The sequence below is a fragment of the Loxodonta africana genome, chromosome 8 (assembly GCF_030014295.1).
Source record: "Loxodonta africana isolate mLoxAfr1 chromosome 8, mLoxAfr1.hap2, whole genome shotgun sequence".
Classification (NCBI taxonomy): Eukaryota; Metazoa; Chordata; class Mammalia; order Proboscidea; family Elephantidae; genus Loxodonta; species Loxodonta africana.
Genome location: NC_087349.1, coordinates 10,958,764 through 10,983,859, shown reverse-complemented (window position 1 = coordinate 10,983,859; position 25,096 = coordinate 10,958,764). Strand labels below are relative to the sequence as shown.

Sequence of the window (25,096 nt, the reverse complement as noted above, 5' to 3'; positions counted from 1 at the left end):
TATACCAGGTATGCAAGGCTGGTTTAATATCAGAAAAACCATTAATGTAATCCATCACATAAATAAAACAAAAGACAAAAACCACATGATCTTATCAATTGATGCAGAAAAGGCATTTGACAAAGTCCAACACCCATTCATGATAAAAACTCTTACCAAAATAGGAATTGAAGGAAAATTCCTCAACATAATAAAGGGCATCTATGCAAAGCCAACAGCCAATATCACTCTAAATGGAGAGAACCTGAAAGCATTTCCCTTGAGAACGGGAACCAGACAAGGATGCCCTTTATCACCGCTCTTATTCAACATCGTGTTGGAAGTCTTAGCCAGGGCAATCAGGCTAGACAAAGAAATAAAAGGTATCCGGATTGGCAAGGAAGAAGTAAAGTTATCACTATTTGCAGATGACATGATTATATACACAGAAAACCCTAAGGAATCCTCCAGAAAACTACTGAAACTAATAGAAGAGTTTGGCAGAGTCTCAGGTTATAAAATAAACATACAAAAATCACTTGGATTCCTCTACATCAACAAAAAGAACACCGAAGAGGAAATAACCAAATCAATACCATTCACAATAGCCCCCAAGAAGATAAGATACTTAGGAATAAATCTTACCAAGGATGTAAAAGACCTATACAAAGAAAACTACAAAGCTCTACTACAAGAAATTCAAAAGGACATACTTAAGTGGAAAAACATACCTTGCTCATGGATAGGAAGACTTAACATAGTAAAAATGTCTATTCTACCAAAAGCCATCTATACATTTAACGCACTTCCGATCCAAATTCCAATGTCATATTTTAAGGGGATAGAGAAACAAATCACCAATTTCATATGGAACGGAAAGAAGCCCCGGATAAGCAAAGCACTACTGAAAAAGAAGAAGAAAGTGGGAGGCCTCACCTTACCTGACTTCAGAAACTATTATACAGCCACAGTAGTCAAAACAGCCTGGTATTGGTACAACAACAGACACATAGACCAATGGAACAGAATTGAGAACCCAGACATAGATCCATCCACGTATGAGCAGCTGATATTTGACAAAGGACCAGTGTCAATTAACTGGGGAAAAGATAGCCTTTTTAACAAATGGTGCTGGCATAACTGGATATCCCTTTGCAAAAAAATGAAACAGGACCCATATCTCACACCATGCACAAAAACTAACTCCAAGTGGATCAAAGACCTAAACATAAAGACTAAAACGATAAAGATCATGGAAGAAAAAATTGGGACAACCCTAGGAGCCCTAATACAAGGTATAAACAGAATGCAAAATATTACCAAAAATGATGAAGAGAAACCCGATAACTGGGAGCTCCTAAAAATCAAACACCTATGCTCATCTAAAGACTTCACCAAAAGAGTAAAAAGACCACCTACAGATTGGGAAAGAATTTTCAGCTATGACATCTCCGACCAGCGCCTGATCTCTAAAATCTACATGATTCTGTCAAAACTCAACCACAAAAAGACAAACAACCCAATCAAGAAGTGGGCAAAGGATATGAACACACATTTCTCTAAAGAAGATATTCAGGCAGCCAACAGATACATGAGAAAATGCTCTCGATCATTAGCCATTAGAGAAACACAAATTAAAACCACGATGAGATTCCATCTCACTCCAACAAGGCTGGCATTAATCCAAAAAACACAAAATAATAAATGTTGGAGAGGCTGCGGAGAGATTGGAACTCTCATACACTGCTGGTGGGAATGTAAAATGGTACAACCACTTTGGAAATCTATCTGGCGTTATCTTAAACAGTTAGAAATAGAACTACCATACAACCCAGAAATCCCACTCCTAGGAATATACCCTAGAGATACAAGAGCCTTCATACAAACAGATATATGCACACCCATGTTTATTGCAGCTCTGTTTACAATAGCAAAAAGTTGGAAGCAACCAAGGTGTCCATCAACGGATGAATGGGTAAATAAATTGTGGTATATTCACACAATGGAATACTACGCATCGATAAAGAACAGTGGCGAATCTCTGAAACATTTCATAACATGGAGGAACCTGGAAGGCATTATGCTGAGCGAAATTAGTCAGAGGCAAAAGGACAAATATTGTATAAGACCACTATTATAAGATCTTGAGAAATAGTAAACCTGAGAAGAACACATACTTTTGTGGTTACGAGGGGGGGAGGGAGGGAGGGTGGGAGAGGGTTTTTTATTGATTAATCAGTAGATAAGAACTGCTTTAGGTGAAGGGAAAGACAACACTCAATACATGGAAGGTCAGCTCAATTGGACTGGACCAAAAGCAAAGAAGTTTCCGGGATAAAATGAATGCTTCAAAGGTCAGCGGAGCAAGCGCGGGGGTCTGGGGAACATGGTTTGCGGGGACTTCTAAGTCAATTGGCAAAATAATTCTATTATGAAATCATTCTGCATCCCACTTTGAAATGTGGCGTCTGGGGTCTTAAATGCTAACAAGCAGCCATCTAAGATGCATCAATTGGTCTCAACCCACCTGGAGCAAAGGAAAATGAAGAACACCAAGGCCACACGACAACTAAGAGCCCAAGAGACAGAAAGGGCCACATGAACCAGAGACCTACATCATCCTGAGACCAGAAGAACTAGTTGGTGCCCTGCCACAATCGATGACTGCCCTGACAGGGAGCTCAGCAGAGGACCCCTGAGGGAGCAGGAGATCAGTGGGATGCAGACCCCAAATTCTCATAACAAGACCAAACTTAATGGTCTGACTGAGACTGGAGGAATCCCGGCGGCCATGCTCCCCAGACCTTCAGTTGACACAGGACAGGAACCATCCCCGAAGACAACTCATCAGAAATGAAAGGGACTGGTCAGCGGGTGGGAGAGAGATGCTGATGAAGAGAGAGCTAATTATATCAGGTGGACACTTGAGATTGTGTTGGCAACTCTTGCCTGGAGGGGGGATGGGAGGATAGAGAGAGAGGGAAGCCGGCAAAATTGTCAAGAAAGGAGAGACTGAAAGGGCTGACTCAAGACGGGGAGAGTAAGTGGGAGTAGGGAGTGAGATGTATATAAACTTATATGTGACAGACTGATTGGATTTGTAAACGTTCACTTGAAGCTTAATAAAAGTTATTATAAAAAAAAAAAAAAAAAAAAAATTAAAAGAAGAAGTCAAAAGACACATTGCATTGGACAAATCTGCTGCAAAGGACCTCTTTAAAGTGTTGAAAAGCAAAGATGTCACCTTGAAGACGAAGGTGCGTCTGACCCAATTCATGGTATTTTCAATCACATCATACGCATGTGAAAGCTGAACAATGAATAAGGAAGACCGAAGAAGAGTTGATGCCTTTGAATTGTGGTGTTGGTGAAGAATATTGAATATACCATGGACTGCCAAAAGAATGAACAAGGCTGTCTTGAAAGAAGTACAATCAGAATGCTCCTTAGAAGCCTGACAACAATTGTGAGGATGGCGCAGGACCAGGCAGTGTTTCAATCGAGTCACTATTAGTCAGGACCAACTCGAAGTCACCTAATAACAAGAACAACATGAGTCAGAATTGAGTCGATGGCACACAACAGCTAAGCAGCTGTATACAAATAGTCTATGAGTCCCTGAGTGGTCCAAACAATTAACATACTTGGGTGTTAATGAAAAGTTGGAGGTTTGAGTCCGCCCAGAGGCACCACAAAAGAAAGGCCTGGTGATCTCCTTCTGAAAAATCAGCTACCGAAAACCCTACGGCGTGCAGTTCTACTCTGACACACATGGGTAGGCGCCAATTTATCGAATCCCGTTTTATTTTGAATCTGAAGACAGCATTGCTATTGATTTGTATCTGAGCTGGCGTTTTTCTTGTAACATGACGTTTTAAAAAAGGTTGGCTATAAATAAAATTCTAGCAGCATGTACTTTAGCTGAATTAAAAAATAAAATCTAACAATGGACTACTACTCAGCCAGCGGGAGAAATGAAGTCTTGATACATACCACAATGTGAACGGGGCTTGAAGATACTATGCTAAGTGAAATAAGTCAGTCACAAAAGGACAAATATTGCTATCACTTCACTTACATAAAAAGAGAAGAAAAGGCAAATGTATAGTGACCAAAGTTTATTAGTGCTTACCAAGGGTGGGAGGGAAGGGAAAGGGGGTTATTTTTTATGGAGTAGTGAGTTTCGGTTCATGGTGATGGAAAAATCTCATTAAGGGTAGGGTTGCACAGCTGATTAGTGTAAGTGCTGTCAATAAGTTGTACACCTGTAAAAAGCTGAATTGGCAAAAGTTGTGTGATAGACATATTTACAACAATGACATAAACCAAACACTTCACGAGATTTGGTTCCTGTTTTGGAGGTTTAGGGTCATGGTTTCATGGGACATCCCAGTTAATTGGCCTCATAATGTGTTTAGTGCTTCTGTTCTACCTCCTAGTTTGTTGTGTAGTGCCTCAGGTCTTCAAGGCTTGCCAGTAGCAATCCAAGGCACAACAATTGGTCTCTAGTCCCCTGGAGCAACTGAGGAAGGAAAAGAGTCAAAAATAGGAGGATAGGAGCCATCACACAAATAGACATATGCACACCCATCTTCATTGCAGCATTGTTCACAACAGCAAAAAGATGGAAACAACCTAGATTCCCATCAATAGATGAATGGATCAACAAACTGTGGTACATACACACAATGGAGCATTTCGCAATGATAAAGAACAACAATGAATCTGTGAAGCATCTCATAACATGGATTGCTGGGCTGAGGGCTGTGGGGACCGCGGTCTCGGGGAACATCAAGCTCAATTGGAATAACATAGTTTATAAAGAAAATGTTCTACATTCTACTTTGGTGAGTAGCGTCTGGGGTCTTAAAAGCCTGTGAGTGGCCATCTAGGATTCTTCACTGGTCTTGCCCGTTCGGGAGCAACGAAGATGAAGAAAACTAAAGACACAAGGGAAAGATTACTCCAAAGGACTAATGGACCACAGCTACCACGGCCTCCACCAGACTGAGTCCAGTACAACTAGATGGTGCCCGGCTACCACCACTGACTGCTCTGACAGGGATCACAACAGAGGGTCCCAGACAGAGCTGGAGAAAAACGTAGAACAAAATTCTAACTCAAAAAGGAAGACCAGACTTGCTGGCCTGACAGAGGCTGGAGAAACCCTGAGAGCACCGCCCCTGGACACCCTTTCAGCTCAGTAATGAAGTCACTGCTGAGATTCACCCTTCAGCCAAAGATCCGACAAGTCCATAAAACAAAACGAGACTAAAGGGGCACACCAGCCCAAGGGCAAGGACTAGAAGGCCGGGGTGGGGGGGCGGTGGGTGGGTGGGGACAGGAAAGCTGGTAATAAGGAGCCCAGGGTTGAGGATGGAGAGGGTTGACATGTCATGGGGTTGTTAACCAATGTCGTAGACCAATAGGTGTACTAACAGTTTAACGAGAAACCAGTTTGTTCTGTAAACCTTCATCTAAAATACAATAAAATATATAAAAAAGAATAGGAGGAGGATATGGAATGTGTGGGTAATTGCTTCATGAACAATTTCCTTCTCTGACATGAGACCAGAAGAACTGGGTGGTGCCCGGTTACCATTACTGAACATTTTGATCAAAGATTCTATAGAAGAATCTTTGATCAAAAAGGGGAAAATGCAGAGCAGAATTTCAAATTCTCATGGACTCCAGGCTCTCTGGAGCCATGGAGGCTGGATGAAGCCCTGAAAATACTGCCCTGAGATAATCTTTAAACCTGAAACCAAAAATATCCCCTGAAGTCTTCCTAAACCCAAACAATAGTTTAGCTTAACTAGTAAAGAATGTCTGCCTTAAGCATTGTCCACTTTTAAGATCTATCTATATAGGATTGAAGTGACAACTTGAAAGTGACAAAGTGGCATATTGAAAGATTAGATAGGAACCCTAGGTGGCAGTGAGTTTATGTTAACAGGGGAGGAACAACTCAGAAAAGAAGGGTGAAAATGGCTGCTCAACTCAAAGAATGAAATCGTTATCATTGAATTGTACATGTAGAAACTGAATTGATGTATGTTTTTGCTGTATTTATTCTCAACAACAATAAAATAAAGTTTAAAAAATTAAAAAGAAAAGAAAATGTTCTCCCCCGTGACTATAACCCTGGCTCTGGGCCAGAATCCTAACCTTCAGACATGCCAGGTTCCTGCCAGGCTTGGGAAGATACGGAGAAAATGTTGTTTTCAAAAGGACAACTCTGTGACTGACTTTTTTTGAGATGTGAGACTGGGGTGCATTTTTTTTGCAGGAATGAACCAAAACGTAGATGCTACCGTTCAGCTCTGGAAGCCTGTCCCAGCAGTGAGAACAAAGAACAGGACTGCAGTTGTGAGAACGGCTTTAACACTGTGACCTACATGGCCTATCCCAAGGATATTTCAGAGCTTTCTTATTCTATAAAACTCTAGAATATAAATCCAGGTAGGCAGGAGGTTTTAATAATTTTAAAAATTATTATTTTTTAATATTTCGAAATGATTTTCTCTGCTTTGTCATGCCTTTGCAGAGCCCACTCTTCCCAGGGACAAATGGGACCTTCCATCGCCTCCAGCATCTCCAGTTTGCGTTCAGAGCTGGCCTGCTCCATCCATCTCTCCTGGAAGCTGTTGAACTGGTGTATTTCCTGCCATGTATATTCTCAACAACAGCAACAAAATAAAATCAATTAAAAGAGGAAAAAAAAAAAAAGACCATGTGGATTAGATGCAAACACGCCTCACCTCCTAAAGGACCCACAGGTGACTCACTCTGGAAAACTTCTGAGGTCCCTGGCCATTCAGGTAGCCCTGGTGGGACAATGGAGCCCTGGTGGTGAAGTGGATAAGTGTTTGGCTGCTAACCAAAACGTTGGTAGTTCGAATCCACCAGCCACTCCTTGGAAACCCTATGGGACAGCTCTACTCTGTCCTATAGGGTTGCTGTGAGTTGGAATTAACTCAACGGCAATGGGTTTGGTTTGGTTTTTTTTTTTTTGGTGGCACAGTGGTTAAGTGCCTGGCTAGTAACCAAAAGGTTGGTGGTTAGAACCCGCCAGTCGCTCCGCAGGAGGAAGATATGGCAGTCTGCTTCTGTAAAGATTACAGCCTTGGAAACCCTATGGGGTAATTCTACTCTGTCCATAGGGTCATTATGCATCAGAATCAACTAGACCACGACAAGTTTTTTTTTTAGGGCCATTAACCTCAGAAGGGGAAAACTTAATGACCCTGAGAGGGCTGTGCTGTGGAGAATAGCAGACACTGCCGAGATGCTGCTCCTGTCGCCCTCCGTCTGGTCCATGGGTGGGCAGGACATGTGTTAGGGAAAGCCATAGGCACACCTCATTCGCCAGATGAGGTGATTCTTCCAGTTCCAGAAGGCACCTCAGCAGACAGTTTTCATGTGGCCCCTTAAAGGCATTGGTGTGCCGAAGGCCCCTGGTTATCTAGCACTGAGCAGGGGCTGGAAGACTGAATACCACTTTCTGGGCCAGGCCTCCAGGCCACCAAGTCCTTGACCTCAGCTGCAAACACCAGAAAGCACTTGCAAACTCCCATGAAATGCACTCCATCGTCTGTTTCCACAGATGTAGTCGCCTGGATTCCTGTGTATTCCATCCTGCAAGGTCTACGCGTATAGTTGCCGTTTATGTTGTTGGAAAAAAGGTATTTGCAGTGAAGAAGTCGTTGGTCTTGCAAAATTCTATCATGCAATCTCCAGTGTCGTTTCTATCACCAAGGCCATATTTTCCAACTACCAATCCTTTTTTGTTTCCAATTTTCTCATTCCAATTGCCAGTAATTATCAATGCGTCTTGATTGCATATTTGATCAATTTCAGACTACAGAAGTTGGTAAAAATCTTCCATTTCTTCATTTTTGGCTTTAGTTGTTGGTCTGTAAGTTTGAACAATAGTGGTATTAACTGGTGTTGTGGCTGTGTGGATATTAGCCTACCACTGACAGCGTTGTACTTCAGGATAGATCTTGAAACGTTCTTTTTGTTGATGAATGCAACACCATTCCTCCTCACTTTGTCATTCCTGGCATAGTAGGCCATATGATTGTCTAACTCAAAATAGCCAATGCCAGTCCATTTCAGCTCACTAATGCCTAGGATATCAATCTTTATTCATTCCATTTTATTTTTGATGATTTCCAATTTTCCTAGATTCATACTTTGTACATTTTAGGTTCTGATTATCAATGGACGTTCGCAGCTATTTCTTCTCATTTTGAGTTGTGCCACATGAGCAAATAAAGGCTGCACAACCTTGACTCCATCCACGTCATTAAGTTCGGCTCTACCTGGAGGAGGCAGCTCTTCCCCAGCCATCTTTTGAGTGCCTTCCAACCCGAGGGGCTCATCTTCTGCCACTATATCAGGCAATGTTCCACTGTGATTCATAAGGTTTTCACTGGCCAATTTTTTCAGAAGCGGACTACCAGGTCCTTCTTCCAAATCTGTCTTAGTCTGGAAGCTCCACTGAAACCTGTCCACCAAGGATGACCCTGCTGGTGTTTGAAATACCAATGGCAAATGTTTCAGTATCACAGCAACATGAAAGCCACCACAGTATGACAAGCTGACGGACACACGGTGGCTCTCACAGCCTAGGAGGATAGAAGTCCGAATTCAGGGCTCCAGCTCCAGGGGAAAGCTTTCTCTGTCAGCTCTGGGGGAAGGCCCTTGTCATCAATCTTTCCTTGGTCAAGGAGCTTTTCCACACAGGGAACCCGGGTCCAAAGGATTTACTCTGCTCGTGGTGATACTTTCTTGGTAGTATGGGAAAAAAGACCCACCCGTATTTGTACTATTTTAGCTTTCAGCCATTCTTTAAAATCAAAAACTCCTTTTAAGAATTTTTTTTTACAACAATTTTGGAATTGTAAAATGCTAAATGAAAGAAACCACTGGTTTGATGTGGATACCCACATCACAGAATCATAATCTCAGTACTTAACATAGTTTTTCCGCAAATAACGCTCACCTTCTACGTTTGTTTGCAAGTCACTCCCTCCCCCACAAGGTATTTTCATAAGCACCTCTATATTAATTTTTTACATGTTGCTGTAAAGAAAATTAGCATAGTGCGCTTATGAAAATACTTTATGGGAGGAAGGAGTGGTTGCAAACAAACGCAGAAAGTACCCACTATTTGCATAAAAATACGGTACACTAGTGTATTTTGAAAATACTGATGCAACCACTCTGCCCCAGCCACTACGACACAAATTGACACTATGTGTTTTCAAGATGGAGCCCTGGTGGTGCAGTGGTTAAAGCACTTGGCTGCTAACTGAAAGGTCAGCTATTTGAACCTACTGGCTGCTACGTGGGAGAAAGATGTGGCAGTCTGCCTATGAAAAGATTACAGCCTGCATTTTACACTTCTGTAATGCTATACTTCGGCACAAGAACAACAAATAATAGTTTAACTACACAAAGGAGGTGTACCCAGCCTGACTTTTGACTGTTTTCAAGTTTTTACACTAGAGAGATCATGCCCACACCACCCCCATTGATTCCAGAATGGGCAGAAGGGTGTGCCAAGGCAAGTGTGGAGAGCTGTTTAGAGAAAGTTACTGGATAAATAGATCATGGTTCAAGAACAACAAAAACATTTCATTCATCTAATTATCTAACTCAGGCACTGCTGAGGCTAAAGGATTGGTTTTCTCGTAATTGTTTTTCTTTTTACCTTAAGCTGTGCTTGGCAGGTGCAAAGTGGAAGGGGGAAAGGAGTATAAGAAATACCAATTATGGTTCAAATTTGGATTTATTGCAATCCAGGGTTGAAGTTCTGGGTGTGGGACCAGGCTGACCTTTCTTACAAGCCTCAGTTTCTTGTTTTAATTGTACTTTAGATGAAAGTTTACAGAACAAACTAGTCTCTCATTAAACAGCTAGTACACATTGTTTTATGACATCAGTTAACAACCCCGCGACATGTCAACACCCTCCTTTCTTGACCTTGGGTTCCCTATCACCAGCTTTCCTGTCCCTTCCTGCCTTCTAGTCCTTGCACCTGGGCTGGTGTGCCCCTTTAGTCTGTTTGTTTTATGGGCCTGTATAATCTTTGGCTGAAAGGTGAACGTCAGGAGTGACTTCATTACTGAGCTAAAAAGGTGTCGGGGGGGCCATACTCTTGGGGTTTCTACAGTCTCAGTCAGGTCAGTAAGTCCAAGCCTCAGTTTCTTGAGTAGCTCCTTGCTCTTCTATCATTTGAAACCTGTTTACATTCAGAGCACATAAAACATGTTAGGGTGATGAGTTCTACCGGTTTAGTCTCCGCTGTTTTGTACTTCCTTTCACTTTTCTAAGTTTCAAGGCATTCTTATTTTCTTGGGTTTCATAAATGACTCTGTTTACCCTATTAACTACCTTTCAAGATTGTATGGACTTTGATCTTCTCATGTATCTTTCTAGACTGTAGAGTTCTAATCTTTTAATTCCAGAATGCTTCTGCTCCTAGTGGACGCATCAATTTGATTAGTGGGTAGGAGGCAGCATCAGTAAATGTGAAGGAGAACTATTCCACAAATTCTATATGCTGAATAGAATACTCCTTGCTGTCGAGTCAATTTGGATTCATAGAAGCCAATAGAATAGAGTAGAACTGCCCCACTGGGCTTCCATGGAGCAGCTGGTGGATTAGAACTGCTGACCTTTTGGTTAGCAGCCAAGCTTATAACCACTGCAGCACCAGGGCTCTGCGGAATAGAATGCTTTCAAAATGAAAGTACAAGGTGTTCTCACAAGGGACACAGAATGAGAGAACTCTCATTCAACTTTCATGTTTTACGAATGATAAAGCTATCATGTTGTGAAGGAAATAAAAGGAAAATATTATTTTGACACCAACTCATAGCATTTATTGACATTTCCATTTAAAATGCTAGAAAGCTGTATAAATTGTAAACATGGAAACCAAACACTCGCATAAATTATTTCAAAAACTACAGCACATTAGAAAACAGTGCAGCTAATTGAAGGGTAGAAACATAACCAAGGAGGAGGGATTTGACTACTAAATCATACACCCATAACTGAGACTTAAGTGCCCCTTTGAAACCAGCAAACCATGATTGTCAAATTCAAGTTGCAGTATTGATGCCACTTGGGGCCTCAAATTACTCTGCACATTTTCATATGTTAACACTCATCATCCGAGGATGGGTGCAGGAGAAGTCAGAAGAGCATGGACTTTGACAAAGTAGGAGGAGACAAGACAGCATCCCAGAGCTCCTCTGCTGAGCAACCTTCCCTGTAAGGGTAAGGCCAGCCCAGTCTCCATGCTCCCCAGATGATGGGAGGAAGGCAAAGCTGAGAGAGTTTCTACTCCCCTTTCCTGAAATGAGTCCTCTGACGCATGGAGCAATTGAGTAAATAAGTGGAGCCTGGGCTCCTCTGGCATCTTACTCTTCTTTTTCCCCACAGCTGCAGGAGGAACAATACCGGGTGTCTGGCTTGAGCTTAACCCTGTACTATTCCTAACTTGCACACTTAAGAAGTCAGCATGTTATGAATACTTAGATTTGGTGGGCATGAGAAAAGACTATTCATGCTGCTCTCAGTTGTCCAGAAAGTTTGATGTAATCAGTGACCATGCGACTCAAGTCATTTGAATCTCATCTCTGTCCCTCTACCTACTCACTGTTTCTTTGTGATGTGGCCCCAGCAGAGAAACCAGAGGAAGAAGGAAAAAAGTTAAGGAGCCTGCAAACTTACCCTGTGGGAAACGAATTTGGACAGTGCATCAGATTAAGACATTCATTCCATCTCTCACTTTCTCACTGGTTCCTAAATTGGTTTCATGTTTCCAAAAGCATTTACCACCCTTTTCTAAGTTCCAGTGCTGTGGTGTGTTGTCAAGACAAATGGTCAAGTGTACTGTTACACTCACAGGTATGGAATGAGGATCGTACCGTGGGGGTTAGGTTTTCAAGTCTTTGTTATAGGGAAAGGAATCTAAAATCACCTCCAAGAAAATCAGCAGAAATCTGAGATGTGGCACTCCCTATTAAATTTCACGAGTATGTCACAGCAGTTTCTCATAGAAACGCCTCTCAACTCTTGCAAGAATACCAGTTAACACGGCGGATTAAGCTTAAAAACAAAGTTCTGTTTGCTGTCCCAGGGAAATGGGTTTTTTGTTCAGGTTATCTGCAGGTATAGAAATGGTATTCTTCGTGCTCCTGGCATGGGACAGGTGTGCAGGAGCAGGCTCTAGAGACTGGCCTTGGAGACTTGCTCTGGAGGTAGATACGAAATGGCTGAAACTCTACTCGTGCTAACCTCAGTGCGGTAGTTAAGACTGGAGCCCTCCTGACCCCGGCCTGGAACTTTCACCAGCTTGCCTTCCAACCGATTCACATTCATGTCTACGAATCTACTAAGAAAGGAATTACAAGAGAAGTGCATGTAACAGTTAACTCATGAATGACTGTAAATGCCGATCCATGTTCGAGGGGCCGGCTTGGCCCCTGGGACACTCACTAAGTAAGCCCTGACCCATACCTGGGAAATGGAGGCTCCTAAAGTTTGCTATGACTTTTTCTGCCCAAAGCCTCTCAGGTGTACCTTTGCCTGTGCTTGAATCACACACATCATGCCCTGAAGGCTCTTGGTGCCAAGAACCCACTTAGCCTGCTGCTGAAAAGCCACATGCCACCAAAATCAACACACACTGAAATTAAACACGATCTGCAGAAAAATGTACAGGTAGCTGTAAAGAAGCAAAATATGTTTATTTATAACTCACTATATTCCCCAAGAATTTAATGGAGCCAAATGGCCAACCACTGAGACCTACTCTAAGCAATAAGTCATATAACCCTCATCACATTTTTCATACTTTACACTTAATCCTTCACCAGTTATGGGTGCTCTCCCCTTCCCTCTTCTAGACTGGATCTCTTCCTCTGCAGACCTTCTTCATAGACCTGGTCACTTTCTCGCTGTGTTACTGCAAATGTATCTTCATGGCATAATGTCCTCTTCATCTAAAAATTCCTGGACAACGTGGTTAGGGATTCTGTCCCCATATTGTGGCAGATAAGGATGAAGTCCATTCAATGGCAGCATCACCCAGTTCCTAAATCTGTCCCAGGTCCGCTCTCTCTCTTCCCAGCCATCCCACCATTTGCTTGGGCAGCTCATGTCTTCATTAAAGTAGCTTTTGAGGTTGACTTATCCCCAACATCCTACCACTTGCCATCAATTCACCTCACTAAGGACCTGATACACTTGTGTACTTTCAATAAATGTTGTTGATATTTAAAGTCCTTGGTTATCTGTACCTTCCATCTTTTTTCATACCTAGCTGTATTATCTACTTAGATCCTAAGATCTCAGAAGAGAAGACAGGATCTGGGCCTGCTGATTTATTTGGTACCAGAAGCAGAAGATTAGGAGCAGAGAGATGATTAGTAAATGCTGTTTGAAAGATAATGGAGAAGGAAGTCAGTTCAGAGCAAAACAGAGGTGAAGACGAGGAGTCACAATTTGATTCTGGTCCTGCTCTGGTGACCTGTATATGAACCCCTTCACTAGTAGACCATAGCTCATCAAATCATCCCAGGGCATCAACATACACAAAACTTTACATTTTTCACAGTGCTTTACACTCCTTCAGGTCTTTCACACACATGCTCACACCTGAGTCTCACACCTGTGACACCGTGAGGTGGGCAGGTATGTTCGCACTTGGCTGATGGTGAGAATGAGGCTCAGAGAAGGGACCTGACGCACCCAGCAAGCACCAAAGTGGGCTCTGAAAACCATTTCTCCAAACCATCTTCTCTAAAATTCTGACTCAAATGTATAGCTTGTGTTACCACGAGAACTTTTAAAATAGGAGAAAAGAATAAACATAAAATATAACTCTTAGTTTTAGAGTGCTTACATAAATGGCACTCCAAAGCCACACAAGATCAACGAGATGAACTTTCTTTTAGGTAGATCACACCACTTTTGCTTCTGAAGACCCGTTTTGGTGTGGTTCTATCTACTACGCTAGTTGGTTTTGAGTTGGGGGTTTGGAAAATTGTTGCAGCAGATGTTTAAACGAAGCAACGCAAGCTGGTTATGTTTTATGACCAATACGATAGCGGTGTTGGTGATTCAGTGGGCCTGCTCACACCAAACAACCCACCACTGGTGGTTTATCAATGGCATCTTTGGTCTTGACAATCTCTTTTAAAGCGTGTCTGTTAAGATACACCAAGAATAAAAATACAGGTAGAATCCTTTTTTGCTAGTTTGACAGGCATCAACACTGCTGTTGCTTTCGACCCTTTTAAACACAGAGGCCATTTCCGCAGCATACAGGAAGACACCATTTTAGTACGCTCTACATGCAAACAGGAAGCTGAGCAGAACAGGAAGCGGAAAGGGCTGCATTTATTCCACTCACTGTGGCAGGATTTGAATTCACTGCACGATGTTCATGAGAAAACACTGCTCAGAATCTGAAATTCTTAATAACAAACTCAGGAAACCTGGTATTTTCTGAGCAACAAGCCAAGAGAATCCTCCACTTTGGGGAAAGTCTGATATTAAACCAAGGCCCAGAGAGGTAAGAAATCAAGCCCAGACGGGCCTTTTCTCCACCCTCTTTGGGGCCACTGAGGAGTGCCTAAAAAGGAGTTTCCATTGCTTTTTTTACTATTCTTGAGTGTTGGAGTCTGTAGCACCCCTTGCCTTTTAGAGGTGTACAGATGAAAAATGGCTACATTTTAACTCCCCAGAGCCACTTTCCCTGGAATGTAAATCCTAACTCTGCAAAACAGGCTTACAAACTGAACCCAACGATTACACTTTGGAACCCCACTTCAGCTGTTAGGGTTCTCACTACTTGACACAGACACACAGGTTTTGATTAATCAAAGCCCTCAATTCTACTGGCTTATTTTTTGTTTAATTAAAAGTATTGGATGATCTAATAAACAGGGACTGACTGTAGAAATCTGTTATCTAAGATGGTTACTCTTCTGTGTTTCTCTCAGGTGCCAGCAAGCAGAATGGCCTGTGGTCATTAGGTCCCTTACTATAATTTGGGGAGTGGGGACACGTTTACTTCACATGTAACTCACCAGTGAGCTACCCCCCTCTCTCAGGCCCAAAGTACCTCAGATGGTTCTAACAGCCCCTCCACAGAGCAAGGAGCAGTAAAAGCAGAAAAAAGGGCCAGCACTCTCCTCCTGTGGCTGTGGTCTCAGCGCTCTTCTTTACATTTCTTGATTCACTATGGAGAGGCTGACCTGAAAATCCAGTTTCACAGCAGGTCTTAACATAAGGTCTATGACAACCAGTGACTCCCTCACGAATAAAAATCTGGTGGCCCTAAGAATCTTTATAAGTAGTTTTTGCTCACCCTAGATTTCTCTCAAATATAACCTGTGAGAAACTCCTCAGCCATACGCAAGGATATAGGCTAGTCCCCCTCGAAAGCCTCTCTCCACAGCACTGGCCTTAATCATGATATGTGCTGACATGGGATGCTATCTGTCCACACCCAATTAACAAACAGAAAATACAATTAAGAATGGAAATCTAAACTTCAGTATGTATTTTGAACAGCCAAATAAATATTAAGCTTCCCCCCACCCCAAATCTGGGTTGTTGTTGTTTTTTGTTTTGTTTTTCGTTTTTTTCCAGAACAGAATGAAACCTTCAACAAATTCTTCCACGGAAAAAGCCGAGGTTTCGTTGCGTGGACGTGAGGGTGAAGGCGCCCTTGGAGTGGTAGCACCAGAAGGAAGAGAAGGAAGGATGTGGCAATGGCTTCGTGTGGGATCTCAGGTTCGTACAACCTATCGTTTTGGTTTCTCACTAGTAGCTTTTTAAAAAAATTCCCAACAGTCTATTATTATTCCGGTTGTTAATGTGACTATTAAAATAAGTTCCTATGGAGAAACAGAGGGAAATCAAGCTGTTCATAAAATGTCTTCATATGTTTCAGAAAACAAAACAGCAGTTTCCTTGTAAAAATCAGTCGGAGTCACATCCCCCCCCCTGGAAACGCGCGACTCCCCGACCATGACACCGTCTATGCGTTGTGAGCTTTTGTCTTTAAAGAGGAGACTCGTTTAGTCATGTTGTCAGCTCGGGGTCATGTCTTGTCTTTCACGAAGTGCTGCTGGCTTTTGGCCAAACGTTCAGTTCATTCCGATGGAGCCAAGTGGCCCTAACGTTGTCCTTGTAGTAATGCCAGTACCAAGAGCTGATGAAGGACTCCCGGCTTCTGAAACGCCCCCGTTGCCCCAGGTCGCCACCCCGCCGGGAGGCGTCACTGCCCCCCCGAGTGCCCCCCAGCTGACCCCTTGGGTCGTGCTTCCACAGGAAGCGTTAGGCGGCAGACGGGGCCATCAGCTGTGGAAGCTCTGCACGGCGGTCTGTTTCTGGGAGAGCCGCAGGAGCTCCTCGCGGATGGCCTTGATGAGAGACGTGGAGGAGTGGCTGGGCTGCAGGTCCTCGGCGGGGCTGGTGGCGTAAGGCAGCCCGGGGCCCTGCGGCGCCCTGTGGGCCAGGTTCCCGGGCGGGGCGGATGGCTCCCTGCCCGAAGTCCTTGGCACCTGAAACAGCGGTGGAGAAGAATACTCTTGATGTCCGAGCATGTGAGGCTGAAAAACATGGCAAACGTTACTGCACTTCTTACTTTGGAAGAGGCAGGAAAATAAAGTCAGACGGCGTAGGGTCAACTCACGACTCCCCGCCCCCCCCAGTCTCCCACCCAAGAGCTCTGCCCTCCTCAGGGGCCCCCTGAGATGACAGGTTCACTGTGGAGAGCTTGTTCACGGGAAAGAGGGGCAATAAGGAAACCCTTGCAGTTAACTGCCAGGGGCTCTGGTGCTGCAGTCATTAAGCGCTCGGCTGCTATTCAGAAGGCTGGCGATTGGAACCCACATCTTGCTCCGTGGGAGAAAGATGTGGCAGTCAGCTTCCATAAAGATTTACAATCTTGGAAACCCCATGGGGCAGTTCTACTGTATCCTAATGAGTGAGTCACTATGAGTAGGAACTGACTTCATGGCAATGGGTTTGGTTGGTCTGTTTGGAGTTAATAAGTTGTTATGGCGACGCCATGTGTGCAGGGTAGAACTGCTCCAGAGGGTTTTCAAGGCTGTGACCTTTTGGAAGGAGATCGCCAGGCCTGTCTTCTGTGGTGCCTCTGGGTGGGTATGAACTACCAATCTTTCACCTAGTAGTGAGCGCTCAACCATTTGCAATGCCCAGGAACTCCTGACTTAACAACTGCTTAGGAAATATTTGCTTAAAGACAGACAGATGAATGAATGAGTGGCCAAGTAAGTGAATATTCTAGCTCTCTCTCCATTGGCAAATCCCTGTCCACTGTGTGCGGAAGGGGGTGGGTGCAGACAAGGGGCAAGCCTGGAGCTCCAGGCCCAGAGGGAGAACGGGAAAGGACTCGAGGAGTTGGGAAGGAAGGGAGGTTAGGGAACACCCTGTGGGATGAAAGGTCAGAAGGGGAAGGCTGAGACCTGAAGGAGGTACACCTCACGGGGTGAAAGGTCAGTAGGGGAAGGCTGAGAGCTGAAGGAGGTAAGCAGATACTGACTGTGTGCCCAAGTCTGCCCCCAGAAAGATGAGGCCTTCCAGAATGCAAGGTCTGCTCCCTCCCGCTCTGGGTGGGAGGAATCTGCCATCTAAAAACTGCAAGAAAAAAGAGCTGAGGGAGATTAAACCTCTTTTTATGTAGGTTTTAGAAGGGATCTCCAAAGCAGAAGGAGCTAAATGAAGTCATTACGTCTGATTTTTAAACAATGACCCAAACACCAAATGCTCACAGCTTCTCTCCGCCCGGCTTCGTCCTCCCCTTGCGTGGTCCATCCTGGCCCCCCGTACTGGCCGCCCCGGCCTGGCGGGGCCTCCCCGGGCTGACTGCCAATCCCGCTTGCAATCCCCACCTGCGTGAGGTGCTGGATCTGGGAGCCTGGAAGGAAACACAGTGGAGGCAGCCTGGTCAACTGCTATAGGACGGTAAGACTGCCATGTCTGAACACTACACATCCTTAAGGACCAGGGGTCACAAGCACCCTTCAGACATGGCACCAGTTCTAACCAACTGACCAACTTCTTGTTGGTGAGTCGATTCCGACTCGTGGTAACCACATGTGTGCAGAGTAGAACTGCTCCATAGGGTTTTCAAGGCTGGGACCTTTTGTAAGCAGATTGCCAGGCCTGGCTTTCAAGGCACCTCTGGGTGGGTTCGAACCACCAACCTTTTGGTTAGCAGTTGAACCTTAGAGAATGACATTTCCTCAAGAAAAGCAGACTGTGTGTCTCCTTGTTCATGGGCTTTTACTTCCCTTGAACACGGAGGCTACTGATGGTCTCATTTTCCTGATCAGACATCAAAGGGCTATGGAGAAACGGGGTATTAGAAGGCATTTCCTTTCATTTCTGTAGAGGTTACAAGTAAGGATGACCTTATTTACTCAGAAGAAAGGAAAAAAAGGTTCTGGAGCCATAGAAAATGCTGAAACCTGGCTCCTTCTTGATTCCACCTTGGAGATCCACAACGTACTTTTTCTTCCCTAAAAGGCAGGACGTGTATCTATTTGAATTCAGAATACTGAGGTACGTTTTCATCACGCTCACCTTGTTCCCATAACCTGGCTACATCACAATTAAATGTTTAAATCCACTTACCAGCCTCGTCCCTGAGGCATATGGCAGCAAAGCTAGAAGGCAGTCTGGCATTAATGCCCCTACACCGACATGCTACTGCTTCACACGGATATGAAAGTCATTCTTTAAACAGCATGTGTTTCTCCCTCATCAACTTCTAGCCCCTGGGGATATCCCTACACTGCAAATTAGGGAGGAAAAATGTGGTCTCTAAGCACTAGGAAATAAAATGCTAACACCAAAAGCCACTGCCATAGAGTCGATTCCAACACACAGCGACCCTATAGGGCAGAGTAGAACTGCTCCACAGAGTTTCCAAGGAGCGCCAGGTGGACTTGAACTGCTGACCTTTTGGTTAGCAGCCAAGCTCTAAACCACTGTGCCCCCAGGGCTCCAAAATGCAAAGAGGGTCATCAAATTCAGCCCTGATTCAGACAGTCGCAGAAGTACTAGCCGCCCTCTCCATCTTCAAGACCACTCCTACCCCAACTGTCTAATTAACAACCTCAATTAATCAAATGCATTAGGGAAAGAAAACACTCCCCGGTGGTTTTATCAGGATATTGTATTCCTTGCCTGGGGCTGCTGTACCAGAGTACCACAAAGTGGGCGGCTTAAAAAGGAAACTTATCTTCTCGCAGTTCTGGAGGCTAGAAACCAGAATTCAGGGTGTGGGCAAGACTGCTCTCTCTGAAGGCTCTGGGAGAAGATGGCTCCTGGTCTCCACCAGCTTCTGGAGGGCGCGCCCTGGCTCGTGGCAGCATCACTCCCTTCTCTGCCTCGTCTTCACGTGGCCGTCTTCCCTCTGTGGGTCTGTGCCTGTGTCTTTGTTTCTCCTCTTCTTATAAGGATACATGCCGTCTAGGATTAGGACCCACCTTACTGCAGTGTCACCTCCTGTGAACTAATTACATCTGCAAAGACCCTATTTCCTTCCAAACGAGGTCACATTCACAGGTACCAGGGTTAGGACTTTAACATATCGGTTTAGGGGACACAATTCAACCCACAACAGATTAAAAAAAAAAACCAAAAAACCCCGTTGCCATCAAGTCAGCTCCAACTCATAACAACCCTATAGGACAGAGCAGAACTGCCCCATAGGGTTTCCAAGCAGCAGCTGGTGGATTCCACCTGCCGATCTTTTGATTAGTGGCCGAGCACTTAACCACTGTGCCAGCAGGGATCCACGACAGATACATAGTAGTGACTAAAGGTGAGGAAGCATTGTCCAGGGTACTGCCAAAGCAATGCACTCGCTGGAACGTTTGTAGTTACAGAAAATCAACTTAAAACTATCAGGACTTATGGGTACTGTTGGCTCACCAGTCGTGGTTTGCGCAAGTCCTTGCATCTTGCGAAGAGCTACAAATACAGCACAGTACCCCCTATTTACGAAGGTGCAGACACCCGCGAAGAGAAAACGGCAGCCGTGGTGTGCTAAAGCAGAAGCAGCAGCTGCAATCAAAACTCAGACGCGGTTTTTTGTCCTACTATGTTCACCTCCCAACACAGAACAGCCTCCCCCAGGACTCCGCACAGAGCCCAGCTGCGCCCCAGAGAGCCCTCTGTGCCCAGGAGATCACAGAACAGCCTCCCCCAGGACTCAGCACAGAGCCCAGCTGTGCCCCAGAGAGCCCTCTGTGCCCAGGAGATCACAGAACAGCCTCCCCCAGGACTCCGCACAGAGCCCAGCTGTGCCCCAGGGAGCCCTCTGTGCCCAGGAGATCACAGAACAGCCTCCCCCAGGACTCAGCACAGAGCCCAGCTGCGCCCCAGGGAGCCCTCTGTGCCCAGGAGATCACAGAACAGCCTCCCCCAGGACTCAGCACAGAGCCCAGCTGTGCCCCAGGGAGCCCTCTGTGCCCAGGAGATCACAGAACAGCCTCCCCCAGGACTCCGCACAGAGCCCAGCTGTGCCCCAGAGAGCCCTCTGTGCCCAGGAGATCACAGAACAGCCTCCCCCAGGACTCAGCACAGAGCCCAGCTGTGCCCCAGAGAGCCCTCTGTGCCCAGGAGATCACAGAACAGCCTCCCCCAGGACTCTGCACAGAGCCCATCTGTGCCCCAGGGAGCCCTCTGTGCCCAGGAGATCACAGAACAGCCTCCCCCAGGACTCAGCACAGAGCCCAGCTGTGCCCCAGGGAGCCCTCTGTGCCCAGGAGATCACAGAACAGCCTCCCCCAGGACTCAGCACAGAGCCCAGCTGTGCCCCAGAGAGCCCTCTGTGCCCAGGAGATCACAGAACAGCCTCCCCCAGGACTCAGCACAGAGCCCAGCTGTGCCCCAGAGAGCCCTCTGTGCCCAGGAGATCTGGTCTGTGCCCCAGGGAGCCCAGTTGTGCCCCACGGAGCCCGGCTTGCCCCAAGGAGCCTGGCTGTGCCCCAGCAAGCCCGCTATACCCCCGAGAGCACAGCTGCACCCCAGAAAGCCCAGCTGCACCCCAGAGAGCCCAGCTGTGCCCCAGGGAACCCAGCTGCCACCAACTCTGCTCACCTCTGTGACAGCAGGGAGGGGCAGCAGGACTTGGGCACAGGGGCATGAGCAAAGTGCCAGGGATATAAGTAAGGGGAGGACATGACCTTGGGAGACCAACAAAGGGAGAAGGAAAAGAGAGGGAGGTGAGCTTTGAGGAAGAAAGAGCAGCTGCGCCCTTCCCAAGTGACAAATTAAACCAAAAAGCTCCCTGCAACCAGGGCCCAGCAACTTTAAGAGCTGCTTATAACAAGCCGGAAAAGCACCTTTCTTAAAACAACAAACACTTGTTTTAATGCCTTCAATGGGCTGAATAGCGTCCCCCCAAATTCACATCCACCTGGAACCTCAGAATGCGACCATATTTTGAAATAGAGTCTTTGCAGATGCACTTAGTTAGGAAGGGGTCATACTGGAGTAGGGCAGTCCCTAAGTCCAATGATTGGTGTCTTCTAAAAAGGGACACAGATACACAGAGGGGAGAAGGCCACGGGAAGACGGAGGACGTGAGGACCGGAGTGATGTAGCCATAAGCCTAGGAGCACCGGGAGCACCAGAAGCTGGAAGAGAAAAGGAGAGATCTTCCCCAAGGGCTTTTGGAGAGCACGTGGTCTTGCTGGTACCCTGGTTTTCGATCTCTAGTCTCCAGAACTGTGAGACAGTAAACTTCTGTTGTCCTAAGCCACCCAGTTAGTACTGCTTTGTTATGGCAGCCCTGGCAGACTAGTGCAATGCCTTATCTGTGCTCAGACACAGATCTCTCAGTTCACGGTAAGAATTTAGAAAAGTCATCCCTGGGACAGTGTGCTGCGACTTCCCCTGAAGGGCCTGCTTTTCAGCGGGAGATTCAGGCACAAGGCAGCGGGAGATGTCTTGGGGACCTCATCCAACACCACCCCTACGTCTCTACCAGCACCGCTTTCACCAGCGGCGGGAAGGGGCGCAGAGACACGGGGGAGTCTAAAACGTACTCTTGCAGGCTGTAGCCAAAAGCACACGTCCTCCAGTTCAGGGTGCAACCTGAGGGGCCCCGCGTACCTGTGGTGCCCCCGACAGGCCGGGGCCGGGCCACTGACACCACGTCCTCTGAGAAGATTCCGCGGGCGGCGAAGGGCGCTTCCGCCTGGGCCTGCACGGGCTCTGGGGGCCCCAAGTCCGGTAGCAAACCGGGGCCAAAGCTAGGCCTGAGGGCAAAACACACCCATCGTCAGCGCTGCATTTGACCCTGGTGTTTGTTAGGTCCACCCGCATTCCGCAGAACCGGAGAGAAGAATGAGGACAGATTTGTCCTGTCGCGCGGTAGCTTCTTCTACAGACACCCGCGCCCAGGGCGCAAGGATTTTTTTCATTTGTTCACTACGCGATCTGCGGCACTCACAAAGGAGCCCGCACAGAGCAGATGCTTGGCAAATCTTTGTCTGATGACTGAATATACATATTCATTAAAGAATAAAAGAAATGCTTTCATTTACAGGCTGAAAGAAGGCACAGGTGAAGTTCCAGGACCTGTGAATCTCTGTTGTTGTTGCCATCCAATCAGCGCCGACTCACGGCGACCTATTGTATAACTGAGGGAAATGGTGCCTGGTCCCGTGCCATCTTCATGGATGCGGGAATGTTTGAGCCTATTGTTGAGACTATTGTGTCAGTTCACCTCATGGAGGGTTTCCCTTGGTTTCGCTGACCCTCTACTTTACCAAAGGTGCCTTGGTGGCGCTATGTTTAAGCACCCAGCTGCTAACTAAAATGTTGGCAGTTTCAACCCACCCTATCGGCTCTGTGGGAGAAAGACCTGGCAATCTGCTCCCATAAAGATTAAAGCCTAGGAAACCCTCCGGGACAGTTCTACTCTGTTACACGGGGTTGCTGTGAGTCGAAAATTGACTCAACCGCCAGCAACTACTTCAATGGCCCTGATGTCCTTATCAACAACTCAGCAACTGCTCTCTGCGTTTAGCCTTTAACTCTGGCATCTGACAACAGTGGGGATTCTCAGCCTGGGCTGCACATTAGGGTCACCTGGCGAACGTCGAAGAATCCTGGTGCCCGGGCTGCACCCAAACTAAAATGGAGCCCCTAGAATAGGTGGAGTGCACGGCATTTTAAAGGCAGTGAAACTGTTCTAATTTTCACACAAATGCTCAATTTTTTTACAATGGCAACAGACTCACTTCCTTTGTTTGCGAGACCAAAAACCAAAACCAAACCAGTTGCAATCTAGTTAATTCCAACTCATAGTGACCGTACAGGACAGGGTAGAACTGCCCCATACGGCTTCCAAGGAGTGGCTGATAGATTCGAACTGCTGACATTTTGGTTAGCAGCCATAGCTCGGCGTAGCTCTAAACCACTGTGCCACCAGGGCTCTGTTTGTGAGAGAGTGTCTGCCACACACTCAAGTCTCAAGAGCCATCATTTGTCTGCCAGTTGTTCGTTCCAGTAAAGGCACCAAAAGGAGTTAGTTCAGCTCCGTTCTCAACTCAAACAATCCAATGAGCGCTTTTCCTTCATTATGTGTGTTCAGCACAACTTCCTTCCACATATGTCATCGCACAGCCTGTTAAAAACTCAAAGGTCTGGATTTAATAAAATTAATAATTTCTACCACTTCATCAAGGACGTGCTAAAATACAAGTGTCATGTTTTTTCTTAGCCACACTTGCATAGCAATACAATGACCACTTGCATAATTTGGTGCCACTGTCTTGATTTATTCTAACACACCAGCAGTTTTACCCACACTTGCTTTTGCACCTCAGTATGATGAAAATCTACTGAGGTGCTTGGAAAAGTAGAAGGTCAGCAAAAAAGAGGAAGACCATCAACAGATGGATTGACACCGTCACTGCAGCAGTGGGCTCAAGCATCACAACGATTGAGAGGACGGCGTAGGACCAGGCAGCGTTTTGGTCTGTTGTACATAGTGTCACTATGAGTCAGAACTAACTCAACAGCACCTAACAACAATGAAAAAGGCAAATACAGGCATACCTCGTTTTATTGTGCTTCGCTTTATTGCACTTCTCAAATATTGCATTTTTTACAAATTGAAGGTTTGCGGCAACTCTGCGTTGACCAAGTCTATCTTCAGTGCCTGTAACATCTTAGTGTTGTCATTAGGTGCTGTTGAGTCAGTTCTGACTCGTAGTGACTCTATGTGTAACAGAACGAAACATTGCTCAGTCCTACCATATCACAATAAACCATTGTCATCAAGTCGATTCCGATGCATGGCAATCCTATAGGACAGAGTAGAACTGCCCCCTTAGAGCTTCCAAGGCTGTAATTTTTATGGAGGCAAATTACATCTTCCTCCCACGGTGCGGCTGATGGGTTCAAATTGTCAACCTTTGGGTTAACAGCCGAGCACTTAACCACTGCTCTTTATGCTCACATAGTAGGTATGTTTGAGCCCATTGTTGCCAATCCATCTTATTAAGATTCTTCCTACTTTACCAAGCCTGATGTCCTTCTCCAGGGAGCCCTGGTAGCACAGTGGTTAAGCACTCAGCTGCTAACCGAAAGGTCAGTGGTTTGAACCCCCCAGCCACTCCATGGGAGAAAGATGTGGCAGTCTGCTCCCATAAAGATTACAGCCTTGGAAGCCCCATGAGGAAGATCTGCTCTGTCCTACAGAGTCTCTATGAGTTGGAACTGACTTGACAGCAACGGAACTTCTTAATATTATAATGAAAATAGTTTTGACCACACAGACCCCCTGAAAGGATCTCAAGGACACTCCAAGGATCTGTGAAGCACACATTGAGAACTGCTCTTCCAAAGGAATTCAAGAATTAAAAAAAAAAGACAATATAGTCTATTACAGCTGTTTGTACATGACCGTCAACCAGTAATGAAATGGATCAAACCAGCTGATGAAAATGTATAGTGTTCTTTCTTCTATAGCCTTATAGTTTGATGTGTCTCTTTGTAAACCAAATATAGTTGTTTTTAATACAATCTAACA

The 25,096-nt window shown here is 45.6% G+C and overlaps 1 protein-coding gene across 2 annotated transcripts in view; it reads right to left on the bottom strand.

The window, feature by feature from the left end:
* Positions 1 to 16,302: 16,302 nt before the first annotated feature.
* Positions 16,303 to 25,096, bottom strand: part of KIAA1549 (KIAA1549 ortholog) — a 72,630-nt gene continuing 63,836 nt past the window's right edge. For both annotated transcript variants that reach the window (XM_010599776.3, XM_023539180.2), the window contains exons 17-19: positions 22,168 to 22,313; positions 17,811 to 17,956; positions 16,303 to 16,625 (exon numbers count right to left, since the gene is read on the bottom strand). In XM_010599776.3, the coding sequence (XP_010598078.1) occupies positions 16,371 to 16,625; positions 17,811 to 17,956; positions 22,168 to 22,313 (547 nt within the window). In that variant the 3' untranslated portion in view covers positions 16,303 to 16,370. The remainder of the gene's footprint in view (positions 16,626 to 17,810; positions 17,957 to 22,167; positions 22,314 to 25,096) is intronic.